We start from the raw sequence: 13,046 nt of genomic DNA on the forward strand, positions 1-13,046 counted from the left end.
ACGCCTAGGAGGATGTTCAGTTTGGTCAGGGTCGAGGACCATCGCCACTATAATTCGCCCAACATCAATCTGAAATGTTAGACAATGTGGTTATTTAAACAACATTTAAAAATGTGAAAATATACTTATCTTTTTTACACATTAAGAAGAATCTTACAGGGTCAGGCAGTGACATCTCGAAGTAAACCTACAAATTAGATTTACCATAAAAATAATGTTAAAATTAACACAAAATAAAGACAGGCTAAGGCAAAAATATAAAGAATGCATGCACTACACAGATGATGTTGTTATTCTAGGATTTTCATCGAAAATTTAAATGTACGCTAAAGCCACAGACAGGAGATGTGCAAAATATACGCAATAGAGGTTACAAAATACCGCTAAATGGTACGCTAACGCCACAGACAGGAGCGGTGCAAAATATACGCAATAGAGGTTACAAAATACTGCTAAATGGTACGCTAACGCCACAGACAGGAGATGTGCAAAATATACGCAATAGAGGTTACAAAATACCGCTAAATGGTACGCTAACGCCACAGACAGGAGATGTGCAAAATATATGCAATAGAGGTTACAAAGTACCACTAAATGGTACGCTAACGCCACAGACAGGAGATGTGCAAAATATACGCAATAGAGGTTACAAAATACCGCTAAATGGTACGCTAACGCCACAGACAGGAGATGTGCAAAATATATGCAATAGAGGTTACAAAGTACCACTAAATGGTACGCTAACGCCACAGACAGGAGATGTGCAAAATATACGCAATACATTTCGCATTTTTGATGGCCAAAAAAACATTTGGCCAAAAAAAAAATCTGCATAGTGTGACCCCTTAAAAAAACGTGATAAATTGTTAAAAAAAACAGGGTCTAATGTATGTCAAGAAACACTTACCGCACAAAGACGATCACCAAAAAAAGTCCACAACACGAAAGGAGAAAAACAAAAAAAACTAAAATAAAAAAAAGCACGTATTAACATTAAAAAAAAGTTAAAAAAAAGCTAGTTTAAATCGACCCAAAAAGCGACCCACAAAACTTACCTCAACACCAAAAAAAAAGGCTTAGTAAAAAACCACAAAAATGCGAAAGAAGAAAAAATAAAAATCGACAACTCGCACCAAATCCAAACAACTACTTCACAAACCACTACTCCGCACTAATCACAACCTCCAACCACTTCAATCAACCCACCCCAAAACAAGGCCACAAAAAAGCCTTAAATAGACCGAACTTTCCAGCTCAAATCAATGACGCACAAAAGATGCGTCCGTATAATGCACACGCATCTATAAAAACGTCACGAGAGGCCACAATGGGTCTGCTGAATTCAAGGGTTTAATCATGTCCACTGAACAGCAGCAAAGCCAAAATCCAGGACCTCACAGTAAGTAGCTCCAAAATTAAAGTTACCACACAAATAAAAAAAAAATTAAAAAAAAAATATATATTTTTTAAAAGTGTTGAGACTGACAATGAGGAGGCTGCTGGGCCTAGTACCCAGGCCAGGGCCAAACGAAAAAGGCAGCCGCAATTCACAAGAAAGGAGATGGAGGCCTTGGTGCAAAAGTGCGTTGATAACTTGGCACAGGCACCCCGAAATATGGGTGCAACCCAGAGATGGAAACTGTGGGAGGAAATAGCCAGTGCTGTCAATGGGGTTGGTGATTTTGTCCGTTCAACCAAAGAGGTCAAACGCCGGTACGTAAATGCTGTAACCTATTTCCAAAATTCAAAAAACTTAGTTAAAAAACTAACCATACATTTTTAAACAACAGATGGAGCGACTTCAAATATCGGCTAAAACAAAAAATGGCTGATAGGGCTAGGCATGCAGGGAGGACAGGTGGTGGGCCAACCCCTGTGTCATTGGAGTTAACAGATTTGGAGGAGCTGGCACAGGGGTGTGTGCAGGAAGAGGAGGTGTTTGGCGTGTCCAACATGGACACAGACATGCCAGACTTTGCGGCTCCACATGTTGCTGCAGGTAATTTAGTTATAAATGTTTGAAAAACTTGTTTAAATACAAAGACAAATGTACTAATATTTTTATGATCTCTCTTTTTCACACAGGCACAGAAGAGGACGAGTCTGCTCCAGAACTGAGGATTGGCCGCAGTAGATCTGCTGGCTCCGCAGGGGAGGAAGCAGTATTTCCGGCTGGGGACCCTGTGGCGGACAGTCCAGGGCCTTCCCCCTCGCAGGCAGTGGCCCTTCTCACAGATCTCAATGATAAAACGGATAAAAACACCGAGATTCTGATGAGGATGGACGCCAATCTGCTACGGGTGGCGGACGCCCTGGAGGCAAACGCTGCGGCCAATGTCAGAATAGCTAATGTCCTGGAGCAGCTCGTCCGTCTGCGCATGTTGGAGCCGGCCTCCCTTCCTGCTGGAACATCAGGGCCCTCCACCTCTGGAAGAAACATCGGCCATCCCTCCAAATGTGCCTAGCCCTATGCCTAGCCCAGAGGAAACACCAGCTACTTCTGCCCAGGCACGCCGTAGAACCAGACAGACAAAGTCATGCTCCCTCCAACATCAAGCCAAGCGGGGGAGAAGGCGTTTACAGCACTGGCTAATTTCCCCAAATTCCATCTCTGTGTTTGCCCCATATTTTTGCTACACCAAACCTCCCTCTCGTTTCTTGTGAATTGTTTTTTTTTAACATTACTTTATTTTTGGGATGTAAAAATAAAAATTTTGGCTGAAAAAAAGCCACATTTCCAACAAAATGTGAACATTTAATTTTTGAAAAATAAAAAAACCCTTAAGAAAAAAATGTGTGTCAAATTCATTAGCAAATGGCTAAAAAGGACTGGAACAAACATACTTAAATACAAGACAAAGGTCATATACTTAAAAAAATGTTTAATTCCAAAAAACATAAGGTAACAGGTAGGTAAACAACAACACAAGCAAAGCAATTAGTAGCTGATTGTCTTTCTGTATTGTAACCAAAATGTAAATAAAAATTATACATAAGAAAAAAATGTGTTGGGCTTTTTAAAAACAAAATAAATGTGACAACAACATGCGTACGGAATATAGCAAAAAAACCAAGCATTTTAACCTTTCTTTAAACATTTATTTTGTGATTGCTGTGATTACGAAACACAAACAAATAGAAACACAACATGCGTTCCAAAATTAGCTAATAAATCATAGCCATTGAAAATCTCCTTCTCGCAAGTGATCCAATTATTAGGTGATTGGTCTTGTGCCTTGTAAAGGAGAATAGCAAAACATCGATTCGCTAAGGGAGCTACGAAGAGACCATCGTCTTTGCGAGATCCAATACCCTACCACAAGCTGAACGAGCAGTCATAATGGAAACTGGATCACACAGTGACGTATCCAAAATAGCGCCCAAATTGGACGTTCACACAAGATAATACATGTACGCCCAAAAAACGGCTTGACACGCCTGCGTTTTCTCATCTCCACCCCCGTTACCACCCATAAACGGAACATTCTGTCAATAAAATGACATAGGTCACTTCCTGTTCGCTGTGTATACGAGCAAACGAAAAATGACCGCTATGATCCGGCCACACATGCGCAATGAGAACCGGACGCATGCATGGTTTAATTTAATCTAATGCGTACGAGCGAACGGCTGATTGCGTCCGGCTCTGAATCACGCCCAGTATTCCCTAAAGTGGAATTCACATGTATATATTGACATAGGCACAAAGATATTATCTAACCTTTATTTGGTATTAGTTAATAAACAATTTTAATAAAATCAGCAAAGTAAAATTATAGTACAGTGGTGAAAATTTAAAAAAAGGCTGTAAATATTCTCTGTGTCCCATTTTATTTTCATTATGCTGTATTCATAGAGTATCTATTATTCAATTTATTGTTCCTGTTTTTCTCAACAGTTCTCAGCAGCTAGAAGATATTAAAGGCAATATGGAGATTATATTATTTCACATAATCTTGATAAGGCAGCAATGTGAATACACAGCCTTATATTTGTTTAACTGAAGTTAATAAATCCCTTTAAATACTTCAGTGATTACATATCTTTACTATGTGCATTCAATGTCAGTATTCACACCATATTCCGTAACAATCCAATTGATACAAATATATCTTATTATATAGACACACAGGAAGATTCTGAAACAAATGTATCTAGTCACTAATTTTTAATGATTCTAAAGGTGCGTACACATGGTACGATTAAAATGCACGATATGAATGAAAACGATATCGATCATATTATTATCGTTCATATCGTGCATTTTTTAGTACCTCCAACACAACAACGGCATGCAATGCGCGGGCACTTATGGACGATAAAGATAACGTCCAACGGCCGTGCATGCAGGCCAACCTGGTTGATATCGATCAGGTTACTATAGGGACCCGTGATCATTGATTGTTGGATTGTTGGTGTGCTGGATGATCGATATCGATCATCCAGCACACCCAGGAGATCATTCAGCGATATCGTTATCGCTGACGGTCGTCCTGTGTGTATGCACCGTAACTCTGTCAAATGCTTCAGAGATATGTGAATAGGAATTAGTGTCTTTGGTTAATATATTTATTTAATCTGATATCGCATTTCTTCAGTCCTCTCATTCTGGTATATGTATTTGCTAAATAAACTCTATATCCTGTCCATGTGTGGAATTCAGAATTAATACTCAAAATCTTCTGCCTGTATCAAATGGATTTAGGAGTCAAACGGATCTGCTTTTGTGTTCACATAGTATGTAATTCACATTCAGTATAATGGATGTGTGACCATCAATTAGGGATTTTTTATATCACTCCTTCAATCTTAAGTAACGCTAATGTTAGTGTCACATATAAGTTTTTCACATAAGTCTCTCACTTAATATTAGGGCCGATGTTATGCCACAGTATTGTTCATGTTACACAATATATCCCTATCAGTGCCACTCACAGTTACTATATTCAATTGCTCCCTGTCACACTGCTCCTGTCTACTGATTCAAGTGATGCCGCCGCAATCACCTTGTTCAGTAGCCCCGTTTCACACTGAGAGGGTCTATTTACTAAGCAGTGTTAGGAGACAGAGTGAAAAGTGATAAGGTGCCAGCCAATCAGCTCCCAACTGTCATATTTCAAACACAGCCTGTGAGATGGCAGTTAGGAGCTGATTGGCTGGCACCTTATCACTTTTCACTCTGTCTCCTAACACTGCTTAGTAAATAGACCCCTGAATCTGCCTCCTAATTATAACAGTGCCACAGCCTCGGTCCGTCTTTACTATATCATATGTCGGCACTGTCCTGCTACAGATACATTACATCTATTGCAACATATTTTCATTTAATCAGGGCAAATTTATCAGACATTACAGCTGAACGCAGAAGCGTATTTCGCTGTAGCTTTTTAAAATCGGCTGCACGGCTCCTGCACAGCACAGAGGAGGAGGTGTAATGTGCTGTCTTTTAAGTGTAACGCCTCTTACTCCACCCAGCAACAGGCAAGTTGGAAACGGGGAAGTGGAATTGGGATGGGGAGCGCCAAAATTAAATTATATCTTGCCCTCTTCAACATAAAAATGTTCTTACACCCCTGCGCATACCCTAATTTCTAAACATATTTAAATGCGATACTGTTGTTACTGAAAATACAGTTCACAATCCAAGATGCAACTTTTGACAATTATGTAATAGCTGTTGAACTCTGCAGAAATATATTTTATAAAATTACTTTGAGAATAAGTATATATATATATACACAATATATATATTTGTTGATTAATTTATAGAAACCATGTGTTTTTGGATGATGCTCACCTCATGATTATGTAGTTTTACTACATCATGTGAATTTCATGCATGCTTTCAAAAGACTAAAGTAATCAACCTGAATGGACCATTGTAACCTATAAGGACAATAATTATTTTGTTACCTTTTAAAGCAGAACTAGATTAGACTTCAGTCATTAAGTCCTGCACAACTCTATAACTTACAGCTCTCTTTAAATTGAATGCCATTTACTGATAAGTGAAGTCAAGTTGTTTAAAATGAAGTATGGGCTTATTTACTTTATTACTGCCATAAAGCTCCAGTCTACCACATCCATTGTCGAAGAGCATAATTAGTGTAGATTAAATCACTGAAATCTTTAATTTTGTAGTACATATTGGATATGCCAAAAATGTAACAACCCTTTCATAAGTGAAATCACAACGACTTGCAGTATATTAATTTTTTTGGTTTCCCCAGTACATAAATCTGTTAACACAGCTGCCAGAGAAGACTACAAAGAAAGAAATAATGACCGTCTAGGGGATCAGGAGGTGAGTATTCTATTATTCAGCTAATTAAACATCTAAAATAACATGCAACAGGTTCTGTCAACAACAGTTAGAAGAAAGCCATTGTTTAATTTATTGTCATCATTCCTTAAAGACTTGGGATTCTAGTCTACTTCTGTAAATGTTCAGAACTTCTATAACTATAAAGTTCAGAACTTTTATTCTACTCGTTAAATGTATAATTAGAACATGACTCCTCATTAATGTTGCATCATTTTAGATATCAGAACAGTGTGCAAGTGATCGTGGTATTTTTATATCACATTGTTGTTGCAAGTGATAGAATTAATTTATTCAACATTGTATAATTACTTAGGGGGAGATATATCAAAGTTTGGAGAGAGTTAAAGTATCATCCAGTCCGCTCCTGTCATTTTACATGATGTGTTTATCTCTCTCTACTTTATCTCTCTCCAAGGCTTTGATAAATATCCCCCTTAATCACATAACTGGCTAATATTTTTTTTAAAAAATGTCCCCAAAATTGTCGATATTTTTAATTACGTTCAAGTTCAAGTTATTTATTTATCACTTCCACATTACAAAAGTGTATCAGCAAAATAACATGTAAAACTCAAAACCCATAAAATACATAAAATATCACCAGCTAACAATTCAAACTAACAATCACGGATGGAAACAAACTGTACTGCAGTTTACTAGTACGGCACCTAAGACACCTGTACCGTTTCTTTGATGGCAGCAAAGAGAAGAGAGAGTGGCATGGATGGCTTGAATACGAAATAATCTTATTTGCTTTAATTAAATTCCTTTTATTAAAAATATCCTCCAACTTTGGCAGAGACCGACCAATAATCCCCTCAGCCGTTTTAACCACCCAATCTAAGGATCTACGGTCAGAGCAATTAGAGTTCCCATACCACACAGTTATCGAATATAAGAGACTTTCAATTACACAGCAATAGAAGATAACAAGCATCAGTCTAGGTAAACTTGTTGCTCGAAGTTTCCTTTAACAAAACAGGTGTTGCTGTGCCTTCCCCACTACAGCTGAAATATGGCGAGACCATGATAGGTCATCAGTAAAATGAATGCCAATACCTTAAAACCACTGACCATCTCCACCGCTGTTCCATTTAAGAAGAGTGGTTCAACCACAACCTCCATAGTTTTCTTACTGTTTAAGAGTACATTTTTTTCATCCCCCCATTTAGGCAAGCTGCCTCACTTCTTCCCTATATCACCCCTCATCCCCATCACTAATCAACCCCACAACAGTAGTATAGTCTGCAAATTTAACAATAAAATTATATTCTGTATTTGCAATACAGTCTGATGTATAAAAGGAATATAAAAAAGGGCTTAATACACACCCTTGGGGAACTCCTGTATTTAAGATGAGTGAAGAGCAAAAGCAAATCACCTATCCTGACCGGCTGCGGACGTTCAGAGAATAAACCAAACAGCAATTTACAGATCTGACCAGTTGCATCTTTGCAGCTTGTGCGGTAAATTGCACCACGCATGGCGCAAGTACGCCTGCTGCTTCTATGGAAGTAACGGCGGCCCTTGTAGCCACACTGGGAGGGGAGTGCCGCTGGGTGCCCGATCACTGTGGCTAGCAGTGACCGAGATGCACAGGAGGGGGAGCCGTGGGTCAGGAGGACCAGCATGTCCCTCTGATATAGGCAGCTGATGGAAGATTAACTTCCTGTATTCCCGCGTTTCTGACTGCTCACGTCATATGCGACCATGTCTGTTAAAGCCCAGTCTGGCGTGGTCACATCATCTCCACCCCACTGCCAACAATGGCAGCAGGCCTTTGGATCGGCCGCCCCACTGCGTATTTGGGTACTATGGGCCTGATTCAGCAAGAAATGCAGTTGCTAATATGCACGCATTCAGCCAGTGTTGCGTACTGAGCATGCCTATGCATTGCAGTGCGTGTGCGCGAACCAGCCACTGTGATCGCAGCGACTACGCAGACCCATCACAGAGTGATTGACGGGAAGTGCAGTTTTGAGGAGGTGGTCGGCGAAACACAGGTGTGCCAGTGCGTTTGAACGCTGTTGCAGGGGTGTGCATAAATTAGCCACTGCGATGCCGTACGCAGCCTGAGGCCTGATAACGTGCGATGAAGTTAGCAATTTCTGAGTAAGGTCAGAGCTTGTGCAAGTGTGCGTGAGGCTGCGATGGTGCTCGATTGTACCGATGTTTTCGCAGTCTTGCTAAACATTACAGATGTGTGTAAGGAAAAGTGGGTGTCCTTGTGTAGTGCTGCGGAGGATTAGCATACTATCATAGTTGAACTGTGTGCATAAACGCTATTGCATTCGCAGTTGCATTCCTTAGTGAATCAGGCCCTATGATCGCTGCTGCAGCAATGTTTATAAACCTTGTTCATGTAATGCTATGTTTTGTACTGTAAGTCACTTTGTATTGTTTTTCTCATACTGTTTCTGATTATGAAGTTTGCAAGGCGCTGCGAGCCCTTTGTGGTACAATGGAAAAAACAGAACTGAGGTCTTACAGATAACCTGAAGATCTCAGTTCTCACCCGGCGCTCCCTAAATCATAAATATTGGTGAAAAAGTATATAAATAAATGGTATGATATTGAAGATCGCAATGCAGTTCAAACCAACAGTGGGTCTCTGTTACTACCAACAGTGCTCATATCTTAAAGTCAGTTGCTATTCTGACACACACACAGCAAGAACTAAAAACAGAAGAATAGGTTGCGCTGCTGCTGCTAGATAATTTGCTTGATTGATCCACGTGACAAACTTCTCTGAATCACAAAACATTTATTCCACATAATAAAATAGACATATTGACAAATATAAGATCTCTATGGAGAATAAATTCCAACAAATTAGTTGCAAATACTGTGACAGCTTAATATAACTGGAATGTATGTATCAATGTTAGGATACAGTTTGATTCAATTGCTCGCCGCTCAGTGTTTCAACTGTGTTGAGTATCCAATGAGTTAATTGAAAGAACAACATGTAAGCTGATATTTGCAATAATAAAAAGCTCTTTATATTGAATAAAAACTTTTGAATAGTGTCACCAAAAATCCACTGAGGCGACTCTTCCCACAATGGAAAATATAATACCAATCTCCCTTCAGTGGAATGTCCGGATACACACATATATCTGTGTCTGACTGGGATCTGTGGTGCGCCAGTGATGTTATTGAATGAGTAGATATGTATCACTCGATTTGATAGACAATCACTGAAATGGTGTCCACATAGTGACAACTTGTTTGGTAATGGTCACCTCTAGATGGCAAGGCAGAGTGACAGCTGTGTGTAGGGCACTTACCTGACTGACACTGTGGTCTGGCAGTGGTCTTGTGTCCTCACTGGTGATGTGGATGATACTGCTTGTACTCACGGCCAGAGTAACAGCTGATTTGGCTTGTGTAATAGCAGGGCATGGTAGCGGCTGTGAGCAGGGCAGGCACCTGACCGATGGTGCGGTCGGGTAATGGTCTCGTGGTCCCACTGATGATGTGATTCCTGCCACTCTCTTTACCGTCCTGGCTCCCAGCTGATTGAGCTCTGGGTGAGACAATGTCTCTCTGCACAATGGGTGGAATTGGCGGTGGTAAAAAGGTCAAATTCCAGATGGTGATAGCGCTCAGTCACTGTAGGTAAAACCCCTTCGACGCGTTTCGCTCCTCTCTGGGAGCTTTTTCAGTGGATGCCCTCTTGAGCTGAAGCTGAATGTCTGAGTCCGTAGATGGCAACTGCAGGGGAAGGGCTGTTACCAAAGATGTGTAACCTCATGTGGTACTCTGCAATATCTTTAGAGGGGTCATTATCTCTGAACCAAAGGAATCTTAGGAAATTCCTGTCACTTTCCCTCACGAGGAAGCAATGAAACAATTATGAATGTCAGCTGTGAAGGCAATAGAGTCCTTATGGAAATGTATGAGTACTCCAAGGAGTTTGTTGTTAAGGTCTAGTCCTGTCAGGAGAACATCATTTAAGGAGATACCTTCGAACTTGGCACTGGAATCAAACATGACTCTGATCTGACCTGGTTTCTTTGGGTGGTATACTCCAAACATTGGTAAGTACCAGCATTCATCTGTGTCTTTAGGAATGGGAGCTATCTCAGCATGACCATTCTCAAATATTTTGTCCATGAAAGAGAAGAAGTGATCTTTCATTTCTGGCTTCCTGTGGAAGTTGCGTTTTAGTGAAGAGAAGAGTTTAAATACTTGTTCTCTGTTGTTAGGTAGGCGCCGTCTGTGTGTTTTAAAGAGTAGAGGTGCAACCAAACTGTTGGCATCATCTTTGACTAATCCCTTTTTCATTATTTCCAGGAATAGATTGTCCTCTATTGACATTGTGACTTGGTCATCCCTTTTTGTTCTTTGGAAGACTGTGCACCCCAAATGTTCTTGGTAGCTGTCACAGATGTGGTTGACACTAGGAGAGTCTATGACAGTGCAGTGTGGTAGTTCCTTTATGAGGAAGTGATTGTGACATGGTTGAAATAGAGAAGGGCGTCTGTTTTCTAAAGTACAGGTAAGCATGCTGTTGACAGTAGCTGGTTTATGCACATTTCCAAGACATACTTCTCCTATTATGACCAATCCTATGTCTAATCTTTGAGCATAAGGAGCATTGTGTGGACCGTTAATCTGACTTCTGGCTTTGTGGACTCGTAAGATATCTCTCCCAATGAGTAGAATTATCTGGGCTAGTGGGTTCAGTTCTGGTATCAGGTGTGCTATACGTTTCAAATGTGCATGATGGATAGCTGCGTCTGGTGTAGGGATTTCAGACCTATTATCAGGGATCTCATTGTATTCAGTGATAGTGGGTAAGGGAAGGCATGTCTTTCCATCTAAGGACTCGACTTGATAGCCAATTGCTCTTCTCCCCATTGTCTTGAAACTCCCTGCACAAGTCCTTAAGGAGTATGGAGTGCTGGGTCCTTTGATATTAAAGGTCTCAAAGAAGGTTGATCTGGCTAGGGACTTAATACTTTGGTCGTCTAGGATTGCATAAAGTTTGACGGCTTTCTCTGGTTGACCGTTGGGGTAGACTCTGACTAAACAGATTTTGGAGCAAGATTTGCCACTAATAGTGTCTTTGCAGACTTCAGTACATTGTGAAGTTAGCTCTGGTATGACTGCAGTAGTGTCTCTTTGCTCCACACTGAGCTCCCTGCCATGCTCTGTGTCACCATAACTGTGTTGTAAAGTCAATGGGGAAGGTCCAGGGTGTAGAGCTGTGTTGTGTTCTGTGCTGTGACATTCTATGCAGTTAACACTAACCTTACAATCCTTGGCAAGGTGGGTTGCAGAAGAGCAGCAATTGTAGCAGATGCTGTTTTCTCTTAGGAATGCTTTGCGGTTCTCCAGGGACTTTTCTCTGAAGGCTCTGCATTTCAGGAGAGGATGCGGTTTGTTATGCAGAGGACACTGCTTGGCAGGATCTTTATCTTTGTTCTCTTGACGAGTAGAATAGGTAGACCTGTGGGAAGAATCTGTATAATGCATGTTAGTCTTGTGAACTGCGATTGACATTTTGTGGGGGTTAGGTAGATTAGGGGTTGAGCTAGTCAGTGTAAAGGCAAAACTAGGATCATTCCTGGTCTAAGCTTGTTGGTGCACGAAGTCCACAAAAACAGAGAATGGTGGAAATGGCACATTGTGCCGCTGCTTATATTTGGAACCATGGGTGAGCCATTGCTCCTGCAGATTGTAAGGTAGCTTTTGCACTATAGGGTTAATGCCTCTGGCTGTGTCGAGGAAGGCAAGTCCTGGTAAGTCTCCCTCACACTTGGCTACTGGAAGCTCCATTAGTAAGTCACTTAATTCTCTCAGTCTTTGATAGCTTTTGTTAGGTAACCTAGGGAAATCATAAATTCTTTTGAATAGTGCACTTTCTATCATCTCTGGTGAGCCGTAGCACTCATTTAATCTATCCCAGATCATACTAAGGCCATTCTCAGGGTGGTTAATATTGATTACTCTTAACCTTCTAGCATGTTCAGCGGATTCATTCCCAAGCCATTTAATTAAAAGGTCTATCTCTTCACTATGTGAAAGGTCCAACCCTCTGATTACATTTTGGATAGAGGATTGCCATGCTCTGTAGCTCTCAGGGCAATCATTGAACTTTGAGAGTCCTTTTGTGACCAGCTCATGGCGCGCAAGAAACTTGGCAAAGTCAAATGTGTCTTGATTGGCTCTAGGAGATGCTGTTTGTGCATTAACATGGTGAGTAAATGGTGCGTGGTCATACCTGTTAGGATTGTATGGGTCCTGTTGGCTTGTATCATACCACTTTTGTGTGCGGGTAGTTGTGCCTTTGTTGTAGTTTGCCGATTCAGACCCCTGGTGTGGGGGAAGGTTGTCGCTCATGGGTTCCCTGTGTCTAGAATTCTCTTGTTTGCAAGTTTGCAGTTCATTGTTGACTAGTGGGGGCACTGCATTGTGTGTTTGGCTTGTTTCACTGATGAAATCTGAATGCATGCTTTGTACTGATTGAGGGTTGCTGTCCAGTTTGGATGCTTGATTTACATATTCTGATGTGCGTTGCAATGAATTCTGCGATCCAAGCTCTGTGTCAAGCACATTGATCTTCCTTATATTAAGAAGTTTTACAGATTCTAAGAATTCTGTTTCAGCTATAACAGCTGCTGCCTCCTTCTCTGCTTCTAACTAATTGCTTCTAGGCGTGATTTCTCCATATCTCTTTCTGCATCCAGGCGTGACCTTTCTGCATCCAGGC

General features: G+C 40.8%; 1 protein-coding gene across 3 annotated transcripts in view; it reads right to left on the bottom strand.

Moving 5' to 3' along the window:
* Nucleotides 1-12,198, bottom strand: part of LOC148527001 (uncharacterized) — a 158,875-nt gene extending 146,677 nt beyond the window's left edge. For all 3 annotated transcript variants that reach the window (XM_088469464.1, XM_088469463.1, XM_088469465.1), the window contains exon 1: nucleotides 9,616-12,198. In XM_088469464.1, the coding sequence (XP_088325590.1) occupies nucleotides 10,160-11,836 (1,677 nt within the window). In that variant the 5' untranslated portion in view covers nucleotides 11,837-12,198 and the 3' untranslated portion in view covers nucleotides 9,616-10,159. The remainder of the gene's footprint in view (nucleotides 1-9,615) is intronic.
* Between the last annotated feature and the right edge of the window lie 848 nt (nucleotides 12,199-13,046).

Source organism: Taudactylus pleione, unplaced genomic scaffold, assembly GCF_031769625.1.
Source record: "Taudactylus pleione unplaced genomic scaffold, aTauple2 ptg000092l, whole genome shotgun sequence".
Classification (NCBI taxonomy): domain Eukaryota; kingdom Metazoa; phylum Chordata; class Amphibia; order Anura; family Myobatrachidae; genus Taudactylus; species Taudactylus pleione.